Source organism: Schistocerca serialis, chromosome 6 (assembly GCF_023864345.2).
Source record: "Schistocerca serialis cubense isolate TAMUIC-IGC-003099 chromosome 6, iqSchSeri2.2, whole genome shotgun sequence".
In the NCBI taxonomy this organism is placed as follows: domain Eukaryota; kingdom Metazoa; phylum Arthropoda; class Insecta; order Orthoptera; family Acrididae; genus Schistocerca; species Schistocerca serialis.
Genome location: NC_064643.1, coordinates 427,722,277 through 427,748,442, shown reverse-complemented (window position 1 = coordinate 427,748,442; position 26,166 = coordinate 427,722,277). Strand labels below are relative to the sequence as shown.

The 26,166-nt window shown below is 41.2% G+C and overlaps 1 protein-coding gene across 1 annotated transcript; it reads right to left on the bottom strand.

The window, feature by feature from the left end:
- Window positions 1–2,146: 2,146 nt before the first annotated feature.
- On the bottom strand, window positions 2,147–14,675 carry LOC126484306 (putative beta-carotene-binding protein). The gene is made up of 6 exons (XM_050107739.1): window positions 14,559–14,675; window positions 9,611–9,706; window positions 9,362–9,500; window positions 7,601–7,737; window positions 5,506–5,658; window positions 2,147–2,664 (listed from the first exon to the last, which is right to left on the bottom strand). Exons 1-6 carry the CDS (start codon window positions 14,614–14,616, stop codon window positions 2,426–2,428), a joined length of 822 nt encoding a protein of 273 aa, XP_049963696.1. The 5' UTR covers window positions 14,617–14,675; the 3' UTR covers window positions 2,147–2,425.
- Window positions 14,676–26,166: the final 11,491 nt, after the last annotated feature.

Below are 26,166 nucleotides of genomic sequence, written 5' to 3'. Positions count from 1 at the left end.
AAACTTAGTTAGGTCAATAGAGATAGAGGACAAGGCATCGGAATTTCTAAGATAATTGAGGAAAGTGGCAACAAAAGGAATTTCTACGTTGGTTTCTAGAAGGTATGAGACTGGCGATATTCTATCAGACTCTCGGAAAAAAAATTATCTTGTGTGAATAATGTTCCGACGATTGCAAGAGCCGACTGCCGCTAGAATCATCACATAATCAGCTTAACAGCTCATGTATCGAAGTTGGTGGTAAGAATAATATACAGAAGAATGGAACAGAAAATTGAGGAGATGTTAAATGACATTCAGCTTGGCTTTAGCAAGCGTAAAGGCACCAGAGAGGCAGTTCTCTCGTTCCGGTTGATAATGGAAGCAAGACGGAAGAAAAATAAAGAGATGTTCAAATGATTTGTCGTCCTTGAAAAAGCATTCAGCAAAGTCGGTTGGTGCAAGATGTTCGAAATTCTCAGAAAAATGGGGGTGAGGTACAGGGAAATACGGATAATATACAACATTTACAAGAACCAAGAGAGAACGATAAAAGTGGAAGACTAAGAAAGAACTGCTCTGGCTAAAACAGGTGTCGGGCAGGGATGTAGTCTTTCGCCCTTGCTGTTCAATCTATATGTCGAAGAAGCAATGGCCACAGAAAACGAAAGGTTTAAGAGTGGGATTAAATATGGTGAAAGGAAATAAATGTTACGATTCGGTGCTGACATTGCTATCCTCAGCGAAAGTAAAGAAGAATTACAGGATGTGTTGACTGCAATGAACAGTCTAATGTGTACAGAGTATGGGTTGAGAGAAAATTGTAGAAAGACGGAAGTAATGAGAAACAGGTTTGATGGTCACGACATAGGTGAAGTTCAGAAATTCTGCTGCCTAGGAAGCGAAATAACCAATGACGGAAGGAGCAAAGATTACATCAAAAGCAGACTATCACTATCAAAACGGGCATTTCTGGCCAAGAGAATTCTACTAATATCGAACGCAGGCCATAATTTGAGGAAGAAATTTCTGGGAATGTACATTTGGAGCACAGTATTTTACGGCAGTGAGACGTGGAGTATGGGAAAGCTGGGATAGGAAAGAATAGAAGCATTTCAGTTGTGGTGTTACAGAAGAAAGTTGAAAATTAAGTGAAATGATTAGGGAATGAATGAGGAAGTTCTCCGGAGAGTCGGCGAGGAAAGGAATATATGGGAAACACAGAGAATAAGAAGGGACAGGATGGTAGGACTTCTGTTACGACATCAGGGAGTACCTTCCATGGTACTAGATAGAGCTGTAGAGTGTGCAAACTGCAAAGGAAGACACATATTGGGATACATCCGACAAATAATTGAGGATGTAGCTGGTAAGTGGTACTCAGAGAGAAAACAGGAGAGAAATTCGTGGCGGGCTGCATCAGACCAGTCAGTACACTGATAGGAAAAATAAAGTTCATCTGGGATCGATTGCTATGGCTGATAACTTGCAAGTGTGCTTTTTTACCTTCGTAGAATACGAAGTCGTACTGTGAAGATGCTGATGTATGCTAGTTAGCGAGATTTGGAACTGTTACGTTAAACAAGTGATGTAATCTCAAATGGATTTCCTTTACTTTTTCCTTAATCTTGTTAGATTCTCAGATTTTTTGTCGCTTGTCAATGGCTTTTCAATTATCTGATTCTAACGTTTCTCACATTTCCTATGATATCAGTCACATTTCCTGATCTTTCATGTAATCTACACGTTCCATCTTTTATTCTGTTGTGTTACACTTTTCCCAATGCATTGCTCTCCTCATACTAATAATTAAGAACTGAACAGTGTTTCATATGATTTGTTCTTTCTTTATAAGTGATGAAATTAATATTGAAATTTGTTATTTAATATCTATTGCTGTTATTATAAATGGTAAAAGTTTTGTTTTTGACTGCTTTGTCTGTGATTTTAAGTTTAGGGTCCAGTATGTAATGAATGTAGTTAAAGTGAAAGTAATGGAGCGCTTCTAAATTTAAAAAGAGATATAATTTGTCAACAAATAGAAAACTGGATTGTCATCTTGGATTGAAAGGGATTTTGAGGTGTTAATGTGAATAATAGACATGTACTTAAGACATGTACTTCATTTATTGGTAACTATTAATTACAGTAAATAATAGGACATAATAATAGTTTTTAATGAATATACAATATCACAACGTGGGAACATAAAAATACATAGTGCGCCATAACTGACCCATACATACACTGAATGATCCAGGGAAAAAGAATATTTTCATTACTGTCCAGTGTTAGTCTGAAGAGTGAAGTACTGCTTTCGGAAAACTAGATGCATTCTGAATGAGGAAAATAAAAATACTAGGCTTTAACTGGGCGAACCAGAAAATGTGAGCAATAGTTGTACTACTGCGTCCCTGTGAGGGACCGTGCAGCGGTCGCTGCCAGCCTACTTGTGGTAAGCGAACGCCGACAGCGGCAGCGGCAACGCGTGCAGCGCGGGCACGGCCCTGTACAGACCGACGACGGCGGGCGTGCGCCCTGGGAACAGCGTGTCGTACGGCACCGAGCTGAACACGGCCTGCGCGCGCTGCAGGACGACGCCTCCCAGCCACTTGTCCAACGTCGGCTTCAGGCTCTGGACGACGTCCGGCGCGACCACGCTGGCGAAGGCGCTGGCGGCGGCCTCTGCAAGGGCAACAACTCGCGTCAGTCCCGGGCGCGGCGTGGCGCGGGTTGCCTGCACTCGCCTGGCATTTCGCGGCGCGGAGCTGGTCGACCGAGTTAAGAAACCCGAGGCCGGCCACTTTGCCATGCGCCGCGCTGGCCGTGGGCAGATGCATAATATCCAGTTTTCCTACTTTCCTGCTCCACTCAGTTTCCTTATTGTGAGCCCTAGTTGTTACGTTAACCATCCTCCGGCGATACTCGTTAAGCTGTTAAAGTATTTCTAACCAGACGGAAATTACCACTCACCGTCTGTGCGAGCTTAATTTACTATCTGTTACGCTAATAAGACATTGTATTGACAACTGCACTAAATGAACATAACGGCAGACACAGTAGTCATCTCAATTGTTCTTTATTCGACAAAAGCCGTTAAAGACAACTACACGGTACTGCAGGCATTATTTGCTGCCCAACTTCTCCGCAATCTGTCTCTAGTACTCTGTCTTCTTTCCTTTGTCCACCCTTAATCAGTTACTGTTACGAAAGGACCGACAGAGAAATATGAATAAGGTCTTCGTGAACAAACACACGCACATGAACTGAGTCTGCTGTCAACGCCTCGACTGCAGAGAGGAACTCTTTCAACCACAGAGAGGACAGTAGAATTAGCTCTGTAACTCCAAGTACTCTGTCGTCAAATAACACTGCTCAATTTTAACTTTCAACAACGACGTGTCTGAATCCAAAGTATTTCAGGATTTTATTCCATTGTGTGTGCTCATATTATAAATCTTGAAGTCTTTTCAACGATGTACATATGCGAAAAATCAGAGAAAATTAGGTTCATTTGTTATTTATTACACTGCTACTGATGTTGATTCGTTCGTCGCGGACGAAGTCGGAGCGTTGCGGTTGGGGGGGGGGGGGTTGTGATAGAGATATCAGGCATAGGCTTTAGCATCCCCCTCCATTTTTTCTGTGAAGTACTGTATTGACCGAGAGAATTTTAAGTATTACTTTTCTGTTTTCCAAATTCATATAGTTGGCACAGAACACCACTGCAGTAAATTAGCTTTAACAGTATAGAATGACTTTAGTACTCTGCAGCAGTAGAACTCAATATGGGATCAAATAAATGATACCATAGTAATTATTTTATTTCTCTGACTGGAAGTCATTACTATCGCTGCATTGTCATTTACCGTAAGGTGTGAATCATTTGTATGGGGCAAGAAAAAGCCTTCCTTTCGAATGCCTTACAATCCAAGATCGGTAGCCCAGTCACGCAAAATCACCGTGAGCATTGAGACAATCATCCCAAAGAGAGATGTTTGGTAAAACACCTTGTCCTGCTGCCTGAAGAAGTCCGCAACTGCCTGTTGAACATCCTCATCCGAGAGGAATCGTCGGCTCTTCAAGGCCTTTTTTAAAAAAACCGAAGGTTTCATAACCGCATGGGGAGAGATCAGGAATGTTGGGCGGGTGCTCGAGTGTTTTCCACCTGAGTTGGCGTTATGAATGCGTTACGACTTTTGCGATATGGGTCGTGTGCAAGGGACGTGCGCTATCATGAAGCACCATTACTGAATTTAGCGCACCATTACAGATCGACGGTTTTCGACACACATGCTGCTCCGTACACATTCTTCATTATCCGATGGATGTCTACCAGTGTTTGTCCTTCGGCAGCCAAGAAAAGAATAACAGAACATTGGTCCTGTTTGGATGCATGTAGTAATAACGTCGTCGTAGTCGTAGTTCACGTTTTCGCATTTACGGCAATCAAGTCAGAATGACACGAATCCCACACTAATCCTTTACTTACATGTCAATACTTACATTCCCACGTAAGAGGTTCGCTTGGATGTGTGCTGCAGCAACGTCCTCAAACTTTTTGATCGCCCCATTATATCTTTGATTTTGACTTTCTTTTTGTGTTTCCAGTATTTGTCTGTTGTTTTTCTGGGAAGCAAAGTGGAGCAGATAGGACTGGGAAACTGGTTAATAGCAACGCTCAGAGCGGCCGGTGTACCAGGTGAACGGTCGTTAATCCTGTGATTTGTTTGTGGCTCACCTCCAAGAGTCAGAAGCAAATGCGCCAAGCGCTGAGAAAGTGTGGTAACTGTTTTGGGTGTGCTGAGTTACTAATGCAGAGTCCAACTGGAATATAAATATCTTTGTTGGCTAAAAGTACCATTTTTTATTTTTTAATTGTCAAATATACTGCGGACACGTAACTAAGGGAAAAAGAGAAATAAAGATCGCAGCGCTAAATAAACACTTGGGTGAAGTAATCATTGCTGGAATTACTGAATTGAGCTACTTTCCAGGAACGATATTTACCAGGTAATGCGTCTACTGTAAAGAAAGCCATATTTATGCATTACTAAGAGCTGGTGATAAAGTAAGCCCTCATTCTTTACAGGTTTCGATCCAAATGATCATCATCAGGTAACATAAAATTATTAGAGCAACCTCTGCGGCATCACTTCTGCTACGACGCCAAAAAATACATAGTTTTAATGAAACCACCTTGCTTCACTGTTTCTGAAAGTAAAATACTTTTGTTTGATAAAGAAATCTTAAAAGAGCGTAAATTTCTATGTTCCCTTCTGCTATTCAGTCATCATTTTGGGTAGCAGCTATTGGTGTTACAGCAGCTACTGGGGTTACGTAAATGTGACTAAATATTTACGAGCTCTGTGGTGCACTATCTGCACAAATGGAACGGTATGGTAAATGAAGCTTTCTAATCTACAGTCCTGACGTACAGATGCTGCTTCTATTCACAATGAAAATATTAGACATGTGGCAGTATGCTGTTCTGTTGTACAAGAAGATACTTTGGCTTCTTCTTACCGAGAGGCGGGAACTGCGGGAAGAATCCCTTGATGTCGGCGGTGGGGGTTCCGGGTTCGATGGCGGCGCTGGCAGAGGTGAGCCGCAGGTACGTCTGGCCGTTTGGACCGGCGCTGGGAGCTCCCGTCAGCGTCACGGCCACAGAGGGGTTGGCTGTAAACCAGAGTCTTAAGTTAGCTTAAAAACACACTGCGAATCTCTCCAGAGAAACGTTTCACAAATTTCGTACGTGAAGAAAGCTGCAACCTTATATCTTATATTTACAGGCTTTAGTTTTATATGTACACATTTCTTAATCGTAATTTATCGAAACAGTCGTGTAATCAGACAGTTATGTGACCAATATCACTTAATGACAATTCAGTGCATTTGAAAACTAACAAACACTTGTTGAAGAAGCAGAAGAGTATAAATATCTGGAGGTTGCAGTAAACAACAGAAATGATGAGAAACAAGAAATTACTTTATTGGTACAACTGACCTAATACTGCTTGGTAAATACTCAAAAATGTAAAGGAAATTGTAGGTGTTAACTATCTCAGTCTACGGACCTTAAAGAGTAGGACCTATAGAAGAGATAGAAAGCGTCCAATTAAGAGCTGCGAGATTCGTAACGGTTTCGTGCAGCAAGTGCGACGACGTTGCGGAGATGCTTAACAGTCTCCAGTACTAGACGCTACGAGAGATGCGTCATGGATCACGGAGATGTATATTGTTACAATTCCGAGAGCGTATGTTCCAAGAAGAGTCGGATAACATATTTCTTCTTCTCACATAGTCTCTTGAAACGACTACTACAAGAAAATTGGGGATATTAGAGTTCACAAGAGGTTAACCATTAGTCGATCTCATCACTCTCCCTTCGTGAACAGTACAGAAGACAGGGCAACGGTGGTGGTACTAGAAATACACTCTACCACATACCGTAAGGTGGCTTCAGTAATATAGTGGATGCATATGTAAATATAGGAAATCTCGAAGAATTGCTGTCAACAGAAAGTAGTCGTACAAGAACTCATGAACTCGACAACTGTATTTCTGAGGCAGGTGTGCTAACCCTTGTAAACGACAATACTTTAAGACGAAGAAGCTGGTATACTGAACAAAAAAATATAAAAAAGGTGACTGAGGCCAAGAACATTTCAGCGTGATTAAATGAGGTATTTATCCGATTGTTTCTGCTTTCACGACGGTGAACACATTGAGTACACCAAAAGCCACCTCTGTTTCATACTCGTTGAATTAAAAACCGTGCAGGATTCAGACTACAATGTCGAGGTATCTATTAATCCGATTTCTTTAGTTGGCGAAATGTCAAGTTTATTCCTTTTTTGCAAGTGACATTTGTCAACCAGATAGTACACACATAGACGAAATAAAGGCTCATCAGAAGTGAGAACCTTTTCAGGAGAGCGTAGTCATCATATCTCCTAATTACGGAAAACTGAACAGAATGGCGAAATTGATTGGTCATCTGTCCTAATGACATTAGGGTCTAGGACATGTTGAATTTGGGCCTATCTTCCTTTTTTTCTGTCGAGACGAATTATTTTTGTAATTAAGGCATGACGTAATCCAGCTTTTAATTAGTTGTGAAATATGTATTGTCTTCATATATTTCCTCTAACTTAGCATTCAGATTTCTCTCCTCACCCGCTCCTTTGTTCAGTAGTTAAACCTAGGGAAAAGGGTACATCATTTGTTTACGATAGTGTTTTGTTGTTTCTAGTTATTCCACCCACCATAAGAGAGTGTGAGTAATGGTTAACCGCAAGGGAGATGAACAGCTAGGAAATAAGGAACAACTTTCCTCAATCGTTTATAACTGCGTACGTCTAACGTGTAAACATGAAAAATGAGTGTTTCCTGACTCTACAATTATCTTTTTTCTCTTTCAAAATGCAGAAATAATGCGAACGAGTTAACTTGATTGGGTTGGATGAGAGAGTGGTGTGTTTGCACGTTACTGAATTACATGAGAAATTCTCACTTGCACGCTTTACGTGATACTCTGACTGATTTCCATTGTAATATTACTTCTGTGTCGCACGAGTCTTGAGGAGTCTATCAGGGATCATGATATCATTATACTTACCCAGACTAATGGTGAATGGACCACTTCCCTTCAGGGGAATGCCCATGATCTCTGCATCGGTAGTCTGGACACCAGTCGCTGTGATGTGACCAGGGACTGTTGACTGGATACGGATTGTGTTCGACGTCAGATCCACACTGTAGGTAAAATATAAATACGTGCAAACGCGTTTTATTTTGAACAAGAACAATAATAATAAACAATTTCTACATGAGATGCAACTGTGTTATAATCATAAAACGGGAAATGTACCGGTACTGATTAAATTATTGCTTAAATACTTTCTATTATTGATAGAAATGCACGAAAGATGACAATTAACGTACACTCCTCTTTAATAAATTGTTGTTAATTTTCTGGAGTAGAAATATATATTAGCGCTTTTCGTTCTGCTGAGTGGTTTCCATGTAAAGAACTTGCTCGCTGATTAGCTAAATGTTGCATTGTATTGTTCACTGCCGCTTCTTTTACGGAGCTCTTGAAATGGATCTAATAAGCTGGATGTCAGTAGGGTATTGACTAACAATCAAAGCTACGCGACACGTCTTAGGCTTACTTCATTTGGTCTGTCCAAACAGAACAAAGCATTTTCTATAGTAACTCAAAGGTTTTTTCCGTATCCTCTTAAATACACAATGAATGGAGCCATGCCGTTTTAGGTGAATTACTGAATCTGTGGAACCACCAGGAAAAATAGCTTTTCCTATAGATAAGTACGAGAACGTGATACATAAGTAAGGACTTATCATGCTAAGTGCAAGAGGAAATGCTGCCCCTCATACAGCTTTTCGATAAGACGCTGGATTCGTGTTCGAGAGGATAGCTGCTGAAATACAGAAGTAGCCGTTCCGTGATTTCTCTAAATCGTTGAAGATTCCTTTGAAAGAGCACGGTCGATTTCCTTCCCTATCCTTCCCAAATCCGAGATTGCAATCCTTTAATAAGCTCGCAGTCGACAGGGCCTCAATCAGTTACCTTCCATCTTTCCATTATTTCACTTGGAAACGTTTCGGTACTAATGAAGTATTTGATATTTTTATATAGCTCTGAAAATATACTCCATTTAGCATTTTTCATCAAAATACTTTCCACGTAATCCCATCGTTCCAGCGCAATTGACTCTCTACAACGTCGATCATTGTACAATATCTGCACAATACAATGTTTTACCAGCGGAACAGTTAGAATGCTGTGTATTCGAATCAGTGTACAATATAGTCCTTGTTGCATCTGCATATTTATTCATCTCCAGTTCTTATTTTATCAATTGCTTTTATTTCGAATTTATCTAAATCGAACAAATGGGAAACGCAAACAGAAATATATCATGCGTATAATTCTAAGTGCCGATTGTTTGGTAGTTGTGAGTGTTTTCGGAATTAGAGGGTAGACCTCTTTTGACACTGACACCTGTTATAGTTAACGAGTATTTTGATTATGCCGTCTTACGATACGCTTAGTTATTAGGAATGATTAACTTATTCACTTTGACAAGAACGTGAAAGAAAATTGGCAGGAACCTTGTTGAAGAAAGCAACCCGAGATTCATCTTGCCTGTAGCAGTGAAACTACAAGTAAGAGGGCTAGAGCACCAGCTGTAGTTAGTGACCTATTCCTTTAGTTTCAATTCATTCATTTAATTCCTTCATTTAATTCATTCAAATCTGCAAGACATATGAAACTACGCTCGGCTTATGAGGATGCTCCCAATCGTCTGTTCAGTTGTTTAGTGTTATTAGGAAGTGTGTCTGGGCGACTCACTTGACGTCGTTGATGAGGGTCGCCGACAGTCCGCTGATGGAGACGTCGTCCAGCTGCACTTTGAAGCCGTTCGAGTTGTGGACGATGGGCGGCAGACCACGCAGAGGGTCCACACCTTCTGCTCCGATGCTTGGCACTCCTGCAACACACAGGAATAAGCGGTTACCACGGCCGTAGGGACATTCGGATAACTCGGGCTGCTATGGCCACAGGACAAGTTTTAAGGCAGCTGGCCTGTTCGTTACTGACCTGAAGCAAGCTCCGGAATCAGCTGCTGGAGGGCAGCGCGCACGCACAGCTGGAAGTCCGGTGACGAAGCGTTGCACGTCTGCACTCCCCCATCCGCTGCAAAGTGAGAAGTTCGTCAGTTCTCTCAACGGTGTAACTTATTACAATTAGGGCAATGACCAACAAATCTTCCAAGAACACTGAAATGAAACTCATTTTTCGTTTCCATTTTTATTTGTCTCACTTGTGTATTCCTAGAAAACGTGAGAAAAAACTTCTCTTTCAGAATGAAAAGAGAAGAGCAGCTCCACATGGAAGGAATTAGCGCTACAGAGTGTAGTGTTACTGATCCCTTCTCGGTGATGATGTTTTCCTTAGAACAGCTACCACAGGGACTCACAATAAGTGACGCAAATTTTTGGAAAATAAACTATAAAGCTTACTAAACGTTCAAAAAGGAGGTGAATCGACGTTTAACGCGCAATGAAGTTCTATTCAACACACTGGACAACTGGACAAGTTTAAAGGAAGCGACGTCAGCCCATTCCCGCCCGCTAAACATGTGTCGCGTCAGAGATTAGTAATCCTGTGGCGAGCACTACGGAATCAGGGCCTCTAGTTGACAAGACGTGTCTTGAACTAAACTCTGAGCAGTCATTACCAATTACATCAATACCAATGCTTGGTAAAAACCAGGGGATAAAATTAAGTATAAGAAAATCCTACCAGACCATGAAATATCTCGCTTTCACAGTCATGGACACAGTCTTCGAACTACGAATAACGGCTGTTAGAATAATAAACAAAAATAGCAATCGACCTCCTTGTAAAGATATGTTTAAATAGCTGGGTGTTCTAACTGCATCACTTGAATGCATCTACCAAACTTTTATGTACACCAAGAAGAACATTAGAAATTATCTAACAAACAGCAGTACTCACGAACATGGAATAAGAGCCAGACTAAATTTACATTTACCAGGAGCCAACAAACAAAGAACAGAGGAACATCATTTTCTATAAGGGGATTAAGTTGTACAATAAACTGACCATGGAGGTTAAAGAGATGACTAAATTCCAATTATTTAAATCCTCAGTTAATGAATACCGCATAAATAAATCATATGACAAAGTCAAGGACTATTTTTTTTATACAGAGTAGGTCATGGTAAAAATTAGCTGTATTTAAACAACTGTCCTCCTTCAATAACCTATCATAACTTCATGATACTTATTGTAAAACCCTATGCCCAAGACCTGTGACGAATAATTCTAAACTCTTTGCATTTTCTTGAGCTCAAAATCGCATTCATTGTAGTCAGAAGAAGACTCTGGTTTTTCTGACAGGCCAAGGGGACTGAAAGATGAATTCAAAAACTGTCGAAGTCCTGATGCTAGCCGACCGTTTCTGCGTTTGTGTGTGTGTGTGTGTGTGTGTGTGTGTTCAGTGATACGATGCAAATGAGAAACGTTAAACAAGTTTTTGGTAAGGTGATATTACTGTGAGAATGGGATAGTTAGTTTGAAAAATGTTTACTTCTTCAATTAAGACGAAATGTCTGATATCATTTTGTAGCTGATCCATGGAAGAAAGAAGAACCTAGAAATAATTTCATATAGCACAGAAGGTATGAGATCACATTGATTAGTATTACACCATATGTTAGTATTACACCATATGACTTGTTCTTCGTGTTAATCCGCTCTAGAAAGAGCTGTGCTGTCCTCAAGATTTGAGAAATTTCTTTTACTTGATTTTGCAGCCGGATGCCACTTCTGTCGTCACTTATGTATAGGAGGGAAGCCGTGGCCGGAACCTGTATGTGAACTGTATAAACATTGTTCTGTGTGCGATCGTATTTTAAATGTTTGCTTGTCTTCTTTTCTGAGGTGCGAATTGGGCAGTAGCCAAGAATTTGCCTAAATGAGCGTCGTGGGAAACCAACTGGAAACAAGCCGAGGCTGGCCGGCGGATCAGCCACGGTCGTTAACCGCCGTGTGAATTCGATCCGGTTCCGGCTCACTTCCTAGCCTTGCACGCTAGCGCGCTGTGCGTTAAGGTTTATGAGCAGCGCAGTCGCAGCATCCGCCTCGACGATATTATTTGGCCGACTAGAAACTGTGGACTTAAATTTCACTTCTCAAACCAAGAACACTGTGAAAATGTAAACGTTTCAGAACAAGGTCGTTAGGCTGGCTTACGCAACGCGCTAGTACAAATACGCTTGATAGGATAGGACTACACGTTTCGCTACGTTTTTTTGCAAGTCTTTAGCCACGGTTTAAGCACGTCACCTGTCACCTGGAATCTACAGTTTCATTCTGACGAGCTAAGATTATCTAGTACAATGGACAGCATTCTGTCAACATTAACTGATGAAACTGACCTTCGAGTCTAAACGTAGCTTAGAAAGGCAACTTGTTTACCTAACCTTGGCTAATGAATTAATCGCTCTGTGCAGGAAAGTTTATTAGAAACAGAAAGTTTTAACACAGTTGTGTTAAAAAACTGTTATAATTTCTTTATTTTGATTGTAGTATGGCGACATTCTCTTATATAACAACAAATACCATTGTAATTCCAATAAACTATCTTTGTTGAAGAGGACCTCGATAGGTTGGGCTAAAGACATTGTACTGGCCTCTGTTCTGTCCAAATGGTTTACCTATGGCGGAACTACCTCGATATTTAGCCAAGAAATGTAAAGAAGTTGTTGTTTCTTTACGTTTCACCAAGTCGTGAGTCAACTTTCGCATTTCTTCACATTGCATATAGTTAGGGCCATACCGCTAAGAATGTCAAGAACGCGATGGGAGCGTTAAACTACGTTGCTTCTTGGTGCATTCCTCCATCAGAAAATAGACTTTTTGTTGAACGTAATGCAGCACACCACAGAAAATATCACTCAAATCGAAGTTTGTATTCCGAAATAAAACTTGTGAAAGTGCTTTCCGTGAATACTATGCCTTTCTGTCGAGAGTTCGGAACACTCTAGAACAGAGGAAGCAACTGCACGTAATATTCAGAAAACATTGCTAAGGAAACTGAGCAATGTGTGGACTAGTTGGTTGGTGACGAACGCTATGATGTTTTACAACATCTATTGAAATTCAGACATTGCCAAAAGTGAACGTAATGAACTTGCTGAGAGAAAAATATTGTACATATTGCAAGAGTGGGCTGTACACACATAGGTACAAATAGAAATATATAGTCAATGTTCTCATTCCGAAATAAACAGAGTGCGAACAGTTGTTACATCTATATCTCCTTACTCTAGCAAGTTTGACACTCTCTAGCAGATAGAAAGCAATTTCACGTCCACAAGACATCACTGTGTGGACGTTTGCCGTGTGAAGCTGCACACTGCGTGGAGAAAGAGTAGGCAGAAAAAGTGGCTTTGCTGGCGGCAGCCATGAGCAATATAACGCTGCTCACATAATTAGAATCTCTTCTAGAAGCTATGGATTACAGAGCATTTAGAAAGAAGATGGCAGCGCAGGTTCCGACAGAGAATGAACTCGGTTCGGACGAGATTACTCCGTCTGGTCAACAATCCCTATTTGTAATTTGTAAGATATCATGCACAAGGGATAACATGATTCACCGTGGTTAACTGTACTGTGCTGGCACTAAAAAACAAAAAAAAAAAAAAAAACAGGAGGATACTTTCGCTTTGCATTTCGCTATGACAGCGAAGAGTCGTAATGATATAGCTCCCCATAGCTCTGAGTTGGAGCAGGAATTTTACACTATATATTTGTTTGTTACAATATCTTAGCATATAATATCAAAATGAAAATGTGTTTCATTATGTGTAGTTCTATGTTGTGGAAGCTGAATATTTGCTGTTTCTAGTAGCAAAACTTTACGACGCAGGAAAACTAATTGCAACTGACGCCTGGATAGTGAGATATGGATACCGATATTAATGAAATATGTGCGTGACGCCAAATTTATTAAAGAAATTACATTCAGTTCATCAGAATGGGATGAGTGTTTAAGAATTTAGTCTCTCATTGTACAAGCACAAATATACGAGATGCAAATCATGAAACAGAATTTAGTATCTGACGTGAAGCAACCGAACGCAGTTGACATATCATCTGCTCCCAGTCGGTGTTTGACGTTGTGCAGTTATACATTTGTGTTTTATGTAACATCTCTGTGTCCGATATTAATGTTAGTACCATTAAACAACTATTATTGAAAATTTATTGAAATGTTGGTTATTGTTTGATAGAAGGGTGGTAGCCTCCCTTCTACAGAACCACACGGTCTCTTACGAAGTTCAGTTGAAAATTAGGTCGAAAAACCATTTCTAGAATTTTCCTCCACTTGTGCCTCAGGACCCAAAAATTAACTACGTTCCATTAGTACCTCGGCGTGCATCACACTTCCAGCTTTTGAAAGTAGTTAATAAGTTTTACACAAGTCTAAGAAAATAAAAAAAATGTGAAAGAGAAAAGACCGATATCTGAATCAAAGTAAGTGGAGGCACTATTTCGGCGCCTCAAGGTATATTTTTGAAGCTATTTGCATAAAAGGCTCAAGATGCTAAACTATTAAGTTTGGAAGACTATAACACTTATCAGTTGTCGTGATGATAGGTCGTACAAAAGTACAAGAAGTGGGAGAGCTGGGGAATGTCAACGTGCTCGGCGGCAGCGGCTCTTGAGAAAGAGCCAGAGAAATTGGAGCGCACTTGGCGGTACCACACCAGTGGCTCTGCCTCGCGCCATTCAGACAAGTCAAACTGCAGAAAAGCTGATTAACGGAGGAAAACAATAGTATGTGAAGTGAGGTTTCGAAAGAGAGTAAGTAACGAAGAACAGAAAACTTACTGCACAACACGATATTGGCAGGAAGGCTTGTTAAGTTATGGAAACGCGGTGTCACTGCTGACAGAGGAAGAAGCCTGGGCGCTAATGAAACGGAAACAGATGTGGCGCAGCACTCGGTACTCACCGCAGCGGGCGGCGAGGGTGGCGACCAGGGCGAGGAGCACTCCGGCTGTGGTCTGCATGGTGGTACTGGTGCTGGTGCTGGTGCTGGCAGCGAACGGTGCCGATGGAGAGCGCGTCCGCCCATATATACCCGCGAGAATGACGGAGCCAACAGTGAAAACAAAAAGGAAAAAACCACGCACACACGCACACACATTCGCCTAATACCATTCAGCAAGTGCTGGGCTTCCCCCCTCTCGGGCCGTAGGACAGTTCCCAGTCCCCGCCACCGCGCTAGGCGCAGCTGTGTAGCCTCGTCCACTGGAGAGGGAACCCGCCTGCAGCTGGGGACAGGGGAGCGCTCCCGACGCCTCAGACCCCTCCTGGCACCCTCTGCGTCCTACGTTTCAATGTTCTCTCTGCCATGGCAAGGGACTGACCTACGTAGTGTCCTGTTGATACGCCACCAAAGGTGGACCTGTTACTGCTGTACTACGTCTTCAGCTCACTATGTGTAATGAAATAATGCGCAACGAACCTCGTTTAGGGCATAATGAAAACGGTGACTGTGGTCGGCTCTCCAAGAAAACTTATTTTCCCTTATGGCAAGCCTTTTGCAGTTATTTGTACTCGAAGACAGCTTGTTCCAGAGTCATAATGCGGGAAATCGAACCCGAAGTTATTGTCTTTCGTCTACATCATCCCCGTCACGCAGAAAATACTGAGCAGGTGGGTCGTTTCCATGAATATGTGCTCCACAGACGAGTGATTTTGATCAAAATGCTGTGTAAAAGAACAGTCTCGTCTTTTCGCTCTCGAAGAGGATGTGCTATACGTCGATTTTTTTGTGATATTGCTGCTGGTCATATGTACAGTTGAGGTTGTAACTGGTCATATGTATAGCTGACTCGGCTACAGCACCACCTCACATTTCACAGAAAGGCAATGTGTTGCGCGATGGGCTTCTTATCGTGACGAACGTTTCAGATATATCAGATTTAACCAGAATTTGATGTTTTGGATCCTCGGTATCAATCGCCAGTGAGATGTAAGCAGTTCTTTCTTAAATTAATAATGGAAATTTTGTGTTTGTATAGTCAACTAACAGTTTTCTCAATCAAAGCAACAATCAATTGCAATAAAAATGAAAAAAATCAATACTGTTTCGAATTTTAGTTTAATACAAGCTTCAGGTCAGATAACCTTTGTGTGCCACATTTCAACCAAATTAGCAGCAACAAAACACACACAGCTGAATGTAGCACAATTCGATTAGAATCGTGTCCACCTGTAACCGTCGTATCAGCAGTTCACAGTAATGAAAGATTTACAATTCTTTTACGATACAGTCTTACACTGAATGTCAATTCAATAAAAGTTTAATGTTGTAGTAATTGTTTGAGAAGTATAAACTACAATTTTGTTGATCCTTTATAGGACAAAGTAACACGATCTCTTCATAAACTATTGTCACAGAGCCGGCCGCGGTGGTCTCGCGGTTCTAGGCGCGCAGTCCGGAACCGCGCGACTGCTACGGTCGCAGGTTCGAATCCTGCCTCGGGCATGGATGTATGTGATGTCCTTAGGTTATTTAGGTTTAAGTGATTCTAAGTTCTAGGGGACTGATGACCACAGCTGTTAAGTCCCATAGTGCTCAGAGCCATTTGAACCATATTGTCACAGATGAATAGTGTCAGTATAATTTGAATGCTGGTAGTAGTAGTTAGTTCCATAATGATAAATACGCAGGACAATGAGTGTACAAATAAAAGAAGTTTGGCGCCTCCGGTAACTTGTTGACTGTGTAGCTATTGACAGAAACGTTCTTCAGGCGGGATGACTATTTCGTGCTACCCATAACTGCAGGTGGTTCATTCATCTGGTACCGTGTATAGCCTCGACGTCCCGTTTATTGCTCTCTGACGCCGCCACATGTTATTAGTCTGAGGATGTCCCGCTGGCCTATTTGTTGATATTTATGATAGCAGGGCTGCAAGACAAAAGTGGAATATTCAAACTGCGGCTGATGTAGCACCTTGAATCCATCATAGTCTGATATCTACCTATTAGAATATAAGAATCAAGTTGGATCATGGTATTTTCATGTACTGTTTGCTGGCCTACGACGATACTCGGTCAGTACCGAATTTTACTCTAGTTACAAACAATGAACGCCGTTGGTTTTCCCTATATATACCTTCAACTTTTCCATACTTACGATCGATGTTGCATTGTACGTTCTAGACGGTATTCTACATTGTTTTCTTAGGCTAATGTTTCAGCTGATATTGGTTTGGTAACGGACGGAAAATAGATTTCATTGTACAAGGTGTCCTGGGACCAATAGTCACTTTAGCACTTGTTCAGAAGAAGACATGTGTTTCACAGTAGCCAAGACGAACAAGTGTTCATAGCTCTTAAGGTCTCCCCGTAAGAGCCATGTTTACTGAACTACCTTTCCTTTTCTTGGCCCATGCTGCCATCTCTCAAAATATGGAAACCATAGAGCTTGCTGTAGATGAGACTTGTTTAACGGTACCGAAGATGAAGAAATTCTCATATCTCTTAAGGAGTACATTTTAGGGCCCCATGCTTACTCGACAATTTTTGTTCAAATGATCGTTCCTGTCATGTCCATAAATACTGACCATTTTCCTGGAACACCCTATATATCCAGTCCATTTGGCTGAATTATCAAGCCGAGACTGAACACAAAAAGTTACTTAAATAATGTATTTATCGAGAGCATGCGCAGCATCGCTATAATACTGTGATAGTAAGATGGAAAGCTTGTTTTGTAGGTCGTTCTAAATACGAAGAACAGTTGCCACGGTAGGGTGCTGCGCACTTCTTCGGTGCTTGTAGTAAGAGACCGCCGAGTGCCATTTTGTCAGTGTCGACATCTGTCACTGGAGGGGTGGCGTGAGTGCTGTGTTGTGTTACACGTATACCACCTTTTCGGCTGGTCGTTACGGCCTTAAAGGAAACCGAGGTGAGAGACTGTTGAATTTGTGTGGGACGGCCAATCCCTTTCATTAAGGACGATTTAAAGTTTACTGTCAGTGACTGCACTGGAAATTTTGGGGCAAACTCGGGAACAATAGGGTGTACTATTGTTGAACTTGAAAATTCATCGACGTAAGAAATATGTTTGAGGTTCGACACTATGTATGTCGTGTCTTACCAGTATTAATGTTTGGGGGGATTTTGGTACAAGTAAGACGGTCTTACGTGGCCTATTCAAACGTATGATCTAAAAGAAACAGAAACGACTCGTCAGATTTGTAAATATTTCAATGATAAAAAAATGTTGCGTAATTACTTTAAGAATTAGGGTATAAAAGTAGAACAGTAGTTCGTAACATTTGTAATAACAGTTTTATTTTGAATATCCTCGTTCAATTACATAGGAGCTGTTGATTTTCTTTCCCATGAGTAAACTAAAGCGAACGCGAATTCCCAATTCTTACACCATACATAAATTTTTGAATAGAAAATTTTTAAATCGGGTTGTAACGGAGGAGGAGCGATGTTCAACTATACAGTGTATCAGTCTTGTTATCGGATTTGATTACAATCAATCACTTACTCTGCATCTCATGAGAAGCACATTGCATCATTATTTAATGCTAGACAGTATTGGATCGCTTCTGTGAATGCATGTAGCTTTGGAAGATGGCTAAAAACTTGACAAGAGACAATAACGGTACTCTGATTGGGCCTACAATTGCAACTAGGAACGCTGCCAAATTCTGCTATCGTCATATATCGTCATATATTTCACTGACTCTTTCAGTTCGTTAGTTATCCACTAATTGTGGATATTATAATTTCATTTGTGACGTTATCACTAACACTATTGTGGAGAGTATTTATTCTCTATCTGATAGTACAGTCCGACCCATTTGTGTGGTCGAGTGGACAGGGTGGGGTGTTTGAGGCCTCGGACCACTGCAGGAGCCAGAGCTTTCCAATCAGATAACAGCAAGTAGGGAGTGGGGCAGAGGGTACCCAACCCGGGAGGGGGGGGGGAGGAGTCACTGAGAGGGGATTGTCACGTTCATCATTCCCTTCCCAATGATAAAAACCTTCAGAAAACCTTGGTCGGTTTGGTAGAGAGGGAGAGGGGCGGATGTTAGAAATGCACTGTCCAGTCTAATAGATGTTCGCGTCACGAATGTACCTTTAGCAGTTTACGTGTGTCGAAGAGCAAAGTCGATTTCTCGCCCGAAGTGAGCTGAAGTCTTTCTTTTCCCCATATTGTGGTATTGTGTACATATGCCTGTTTAAAATACAGTGGATCGTTGTCAGGTGTAAGGCGTCACGCTGTCAACGCTTTTAGTTCAGAGCTCAGTGATCCATAAACGCTGCTGTCATGCATCGACTATGGCCACATCACAGGCGTCCATGCCTTGTTACTGTGACCGACATTATAATGAATACTGAATGAATAAGGTTTTAACAAACCGCCATATTAAATATAAAGAGCTGATACCCATAACGGTGTTTGTCTTGAATGCGTTTCTGAACCTATTCCTTTTAACACTAGCTTCGCGTTTAAGCAATATTTTAAAACAATAATTTAGTTATATGCTTCCTCTGCTGAAAAATGCTTAGTTACACGCCAACAGTTACTACTTGATATGATTTTCCTAATCGAAACTGATTTCTTCGAAGTAGGGGATATGAATACAGTATTGTATACTCACAAAGTGTCGTGAAATTAATTCTGTTTCAGCCACAGCACATTCACTGATTTCTCGAGCAATTTTTAGGATGATTCTTCTAGTTTAACGTGAGTTTTACTGACGTACATACAACAGTTACTAATAATTACGCCACCGTAACATGTGGAATGCTCTTGAAAATTAATTAAAGTTAAGGTTAAAGAGTTTGAGAGATACCGTCCGATAATTTTAAGAAGTATAAATCTTATAGTTCTATGGCTGAAAATTTCTAATGAGTTCACGAATGACTAACAGTTATCTTTCTTATATGTTTGTTCACATTAGTGGCACATATTTCAGATACGTTTTTGCAGTATCTATTTAAACGCACGTCACAATAGCCAATAACTAAATGCAAGCTCTGGTGACGTAGGCACCTCAAGACAAAATCCTCACATTCATCAACGCTCGAAAACTGTCAGTTGACTATAATGATGATACATGCAACAATACTCCCAGTATAACGCACTAGCTTCCTTTTGAATCTATCATGGACCCCCTTAGGTGTAATTGTATTCAGGAGAGAAACAGTGTCTTGTTCGCCATTTCTGCAGCCAAGCTGTGATTAGCAGCCACGTCGATGTGCAGGTAGCAACGTTAATATTAACCAGTCTTGATCACCGTGTATCTCTCCGTTTCAACAAAGCGTTAAAGTTAACACTCCTTTTTACCATTAACAGTATGAAATTGGCAAAGGCAGGATATGTTTTATAATATTACCACGAAATATCACAGGAAATTCGATGTAGCTCTCACAAAAGTAAAAATTAAAATAATCTGCAAAGTAATTCTCATCCTGTTGGAGATAGAGCCGTCCTAACATTGCACCAAAGGTCAACAGTACGTAAGCAAGTTTCCTGTTCGTATCAGCACTTTGCTACTACATTCGACGAGAACACAAGTCACTGGCGCTCGATGACGAGGTCAATACCGATGTTGGCACAGAGGGACAGCTTCTGGTTCACAGTGGTTAAGAATCTCCAAGAGTACAGTGAAAAATGTGATGAAAAGGAATAAGAAAACTTTGCTTGGGATGTAAATGTTGATACTAATTCAGCATACGTGGTCATTACAAAACAATTATTAAATGCTAGTATAAAGTAATAGTCTTATATGGATAAGATGTAATTAAAGTAGCGATATCGGAATCATTAACGATCATGAGACATTAACAAACAGTAGAGAACAGACAAGCCGCAAACGTGGGTTGTACTGCTCAAATGCACCCGTAACCAAGGGCGGAAGCAGTGACCGTAGAATTAGTAAGAATCAAGAACACTGCCTTAGACGCAATATTACTACTTTATTATTGACTGCTTTCGCAACATCCAAGCAGGATCTTCACAAATGAGCTATAAGATAGACTAACATTAGTGCGTTGGTCTGTACCTGTGGATCTGTGATGGCGCATTGCTATCTCGGATGTTTTAGGATCTGAAAGTTCTTTCTTTGCAGGAACAACAAAGTAATAACATCGCGACATGACGAAGTGTTCGTAGTTCTTATTGACCTGTATTGCTTTCTCAGTTGCTGAGAGACAGAAATTAAAAGCCGACGTACAACCTTTCGATCGAGAACTAAGAGACATTGACAATGTCACATAATTAGCAAAATAAGATGTTTGTAGCAACCACCGAGAAAGGGGTGGCGCAGTGGTTAGCACATTGGACTCACACTAGGGAGGACGGCGGTTCAAGTACGCGTCCGGTCATCCTCATTTAAGTTTTGCTGATTTCCTTTTCCAGCCTTGAAACATTCCGTCGATGTTATCCTCTCTATAAACTTCAATGTCAAAGGAATTTTAAACTCTAATCTTCCTTTTTCTATAACGATTTGTAAGGTGGTCCTACATCAAAATCAAAGAAGGATACAAATAATGGAACTGTGCTCTGATTTTTTTAGGTGAAAACTCTTAACGTTTTTTAAATAAAACAAACGCTGTTAATATTCTGCATCTTTATTCTTCATATGTTCTCTCCCCGTAGAAGGTTCCGAATTGTAGATTGTAACTTGCCAGTGTGAAACGTAACTTTGTCATTGCGTTAGAAGCAGCGTGCTGTAATCGGGGTTCGAATTAGAAGAGTTCGGTGAGACCACTCACGAACGTTGCGAAATATGCAACAATCGGACACCTAGGGTTCACAGTCACCGATCAACCTCCATACAGATCCGACTTGGCCATATCCGATTTTTATCTATTTCCAAAACTTAAACAATGCCTTCGCGGGCTTGACTTTGATAGTGACGAAGTGACGCAAGCAGAGGTGAGACTGTAGCTACGTCAACCAAGTCAAACATTCTGCAGAGAACGCATCAACAAACTTGTATCTAGTTGGGAAAAATTTTGTTAGGGTGATTATGTTGAAAAATATGTATGTCGACGTGAAGAATAAATCTGTAGAATGCGAATAACGTTTGTTTTATTTTAAAAGCTTCAAGAGTTTTGACATAAAAATTCGGTGGCATTAGGTAAATTTGAAGATGATTTATGGGCTTACAAAGTATGAAATTTGGTTTGTAGAGTTACCAACTCTTACAACAATAATGATGATGGTGATGCAGCTACTGGAGCGCCATTCCGTGTCGCTTCAACCCTGTGCCAGAATTTACCTGTCGTAGTGGTGGCAAGTGGTGGCATCCCAGCCTTTAATGTGTGACAGTTCCGGAGATCGTGTTGGCAAGGACAAGAGTCAAACATCCTCTGCGTTGATATAGCTGTGGACAGAATACTCAACATGCGGTTTTGCGTTGTTCTGTTGAAAGATAACACCACAGAGACCTCAAAGATACGGCACAGATATGGGTACTAACACGTCAGAATTGTAGCGCCTGTACTCCAAATTGCGAGCTACGCGAAACGGAAGTGAACATCCTAATAAGACGGGAGTGATCATGCTTTATGCCCTATGACACTGATATAAACCTCACCTCGGTTGGAGTAGTAACTTTACACTGTTGCGTGCTGACGCTTCGAGGGAACCAGCAAGAATGGCCGCCGCGCTGACAGTCCTTCTTGCTCCAGGCCGTCTGGCACTGTAAAAAATTTGGTGGCTATCTTAGAGAATGATAAGAGAATATAGCAGTACGTCTATAAACAAATGTGGAAGCTGAGGGTTTAAAGTTCTTCAAGTTCTATAGGAGGCGAGATTATCAGGAACGGAGCATAAGCCTGGAAGGGAAAGGAATTGAAACGATTGTGGATTTTGTAGCCTGAAGTACACACAATACGATATAAAATGCAGCAAGGAATAAAAAATGCAGAACAAAAATAGTTAAATATTGAAACGAGGCTTTGCCTATTAAGGCTGGTTTGGAACAGTGCTGTACCAACATTTATCTCGTTCTATGGCTGTAACTGAAGTTTCATTGCAGAAAACTGACCCACTGCGTTCTTTAAGAAAGTGGACAAAAGCCCTTACTGTGGAGGATGTCTCAGGAGGAATCGTCAATTTTCTGTGGTGTGACAGGAACGATTATTCAATCAAAAAAGTCTAGAAAACATGGGCTCTTAAATGCAAACCTTAAGAGCTATGAGCAATTTTTCATCTTCGATACTGTGAAACAAATCTCCTCTACAGCGAGTTCTTTGATTTACATCTTTTGGAGGAGGTAGTATGAACTAAAACACGAAAACATTGTCCAGTGAACTTGGACTTTAAAGTGCATACCTTAAGAACTATGACAATTTGTTCAGTAGAAGAAATGTGTTCACATAAGCGAAGACGAACAAGTGCTCATAGGGCCCATGTTTACTACACTTTTTTAATGACAATGATTGTTTCTGTCAGAACCTTGAATACTGACCATTCATCCTGGAACACCGTGTACACCCACTGATCGACTGTTTACTGATGGAAATCTTAATCACAGTCAGTTGCAATATTCTAGTGATTGCACACATGCCTCTTTGTCAACGATCTACCACGAGAGTGACTACTATATGCTTTGACAGGGTAGTCGTAGGCTAGCTTTTGCTGAAACCAGCAATGACTGTTGCAATAGGGATAGAAATAAGTTATCAAGAAATGAGCAGGTTACAAAGCAGAACCGTTCTTTGGAAAATTGAAATCATCCTGCTACGTATTTCCACTATGACACACAGTAGGTACAGAACTGAACATAGATTCCTAAAATGTCCTACGAACACTATGCTTATAGAAATTAAGCCAATTTCAAATCTCTAAGCAAATGAATGTTCCTTTCTCGATGTTCCTGAAGTAAAATACAGATTAGTTACCACCAGTTCAGTAGATTAGGTGCAAGGAGTGTCCTGATATGCCAACAATCGTTCTCGTAGCGGTGTGGAAAAATTGACCGTTTATTGCAGACGTCTCCCCATCACGCCTCCCCATCACGCCCACGACATCGATCTGGAACCCTTATGAGTAATTAGTGAAATGAACCGACGAACAATTGAAATTTAATCTCACCAGCAATAGAACCACGAAGACACTTATTGGTCTTTCAACTCCTGCATCCACATAATTCCACAGACCACGTTGCGCGTAGTTCTTCAGTCGCCTGCTTACAATTCCTTTCCACACTTAAACGTACAGCTTACTACAGAAATCAGTATCTCTCCACACAAAGCTCAACTAAGACTTACCTTCTTGCACAACAAGAGCGATCTGATACCCATACATCGTGAGTTAACCAAAGACTAAAGACAAAAAATAAATATCGCATGGAACATATGTAACCGTACCTCTTACAACGTTTATTATATCTGTACTCAGCAAGTAGCCTTATTCTAGTATTTAATTACTATGGATGTTCATTTTATATGAATATGTACGATGATCATAAAACAATATATGCCCTAGGATCGTCATTGCACTCGTGAATCGTAAGGCCCCCCTCCCCCCCGGAAAAAAGAGCTGCTGCTGGTACCTTTGAGTGGAGGAAGAACACACAGCTTTAAAGCTTATGTTACCTATAACAGCGTTTAGCATAGCTGCTAAAGACTTTTATTCCTCTTTATAAACCTCTTCCTGTCTTCTACTTTTCCGTTTGGTAGACCAAGTCACCAAACAACGAAACAAGTAGCGGCTTGACTTATTGTCCTCGGCGTGACGTGCTGCGGTGCTGCGCAGACGCAACGTCTCGCCCGACAGCTGCATGTCAGTGGGTCAGCTATTGCGGCACTGCCTACCTCAAGTACCCAGGGCGGCCAGAACAGCCTTGACCTCCGCAGAGCGCAGTGCTACGTCCCTGCAGTCCTCTCTACAGCGTCGGCTCGTGCGGTTGGTACTTCACCTGAAAATTTGTGTAAGAAGTAGTGACTCCGACTGTCTCTATATCTGCAGATCCTTTCCGTGTCGTCGTTGACCTATAAAGCCTGCACTCGCCATACCTTCATAAACTGTCAAAGAAGTAGCAAGTTACATTGGCGAAATTTATTTATAGATCAACCTACAGTGGATTCTTGAAAACATAAAGTTCAGTTAAAGATCCATAATATCAAAAGAATCTACTTGGAAATCTGTGGTGGTTGACATTACGCAAGAAATAGTTTATATTGTTTGCAGTGCTTCAGCTAGAAGACAAAATTTTGAGTACGATATGCACTGAGTAGGTTCTTCCTAAGACCGCCTTTTAATTTCACACACAGCATGGTTTCCGTGCACAAACACCCTCAGGCCCTTTTTTCCATTACTTATCTGGAAGGGAATGGATGGGCTAATTCGAGAGCATCAGCGCTATTGGACGTTAGCTTAGAAACATTTATTGGTTTGAGTTCTTTATTGATACTATAACTAGGATATTAGGGATGATCTTATTTCTCCCAGTAGGAATTTGTTTTGGAGGGATTTTTTGGGGACAGTTCCAGTATTTACCTTGTAGCCATGGGTAAATCTCCGACCACCCAGGCTAGAACTGCCTGTGTTGCCATTTTTTTGTGTGTATTTGCTTGTGTCGGCTAGTAGAGCAGCTTCCATGTCGCGGACCAACTAGGTCACTTATTTGCTTTCCCATTTGCGTCTTTCCTTGCCTTTATAACTTTTAACATTCGAAGAACTTTTCCTGAAAAGTATTAGTCTAGTCTGTAAAACGAAGGTACAGGAATTGATTATGACACGTCATGGTCTGCTGTTGAGGAACTCATGAAGATCCCACTTCGGCTGGAGTAATAACTTTATGTTGATCCAAAACTTCACATTGCTATGCATTTATAACACGTACAAATACCCAAATACCCGTACTAAAGTCCTAAAAGCGATTGGTCTAAATGGGTTTTACGACATAGTTTTAAACCATTTACAGCAGAATTCGATAAAATTGAAGGATATATGTAAACGGGCACGAGAAATGCTTGCTGTATATGAAATATGCGTTACTATTGAATTACAGCTCTCTAACGCCGTTCCATAGCCACCATAAACACATCGAAGAAACACCAATATCTCCAAAAGCATATATGTAATTTCGAATAAACTTCGAAAATCATGCTCTCTCAGTAAGGTCTATCCATTATAAACTTCAAATTTACTTCACAATATTTCCTTAGCCTCTCTAAAATGAGTGGACAATAGCCTGTGACATCACCACTAAGCTCTCGGGGCCCACGAGAAATAAGGACCAGGCAAGGAACTTGTGACGTCACGATAGTCGGCTTGTCCGCCACACTTCGCGAACGCTCGGCTTCTTGCAGGGCTCACGGTAAATCAGTATGCAATTGAAAAGGCACGCACTGTAGGTATTAACTTCTTCGTGTGCTATCGAGAGCTTGCATGCCTTTAAACGCCCAGTCAAGAATTATCAAACTCGTCTGAAAAAGTTTCTTGCTTCCCGTCGGAGACGACTGCTGCCACTACAGTGTCATGTGTGTGACGTACGCGACACCGTCTGTCTTACTCGTGGGCCTCTTATGCTCTCGACGCGGACGACGGGCAGAGCAGTTTG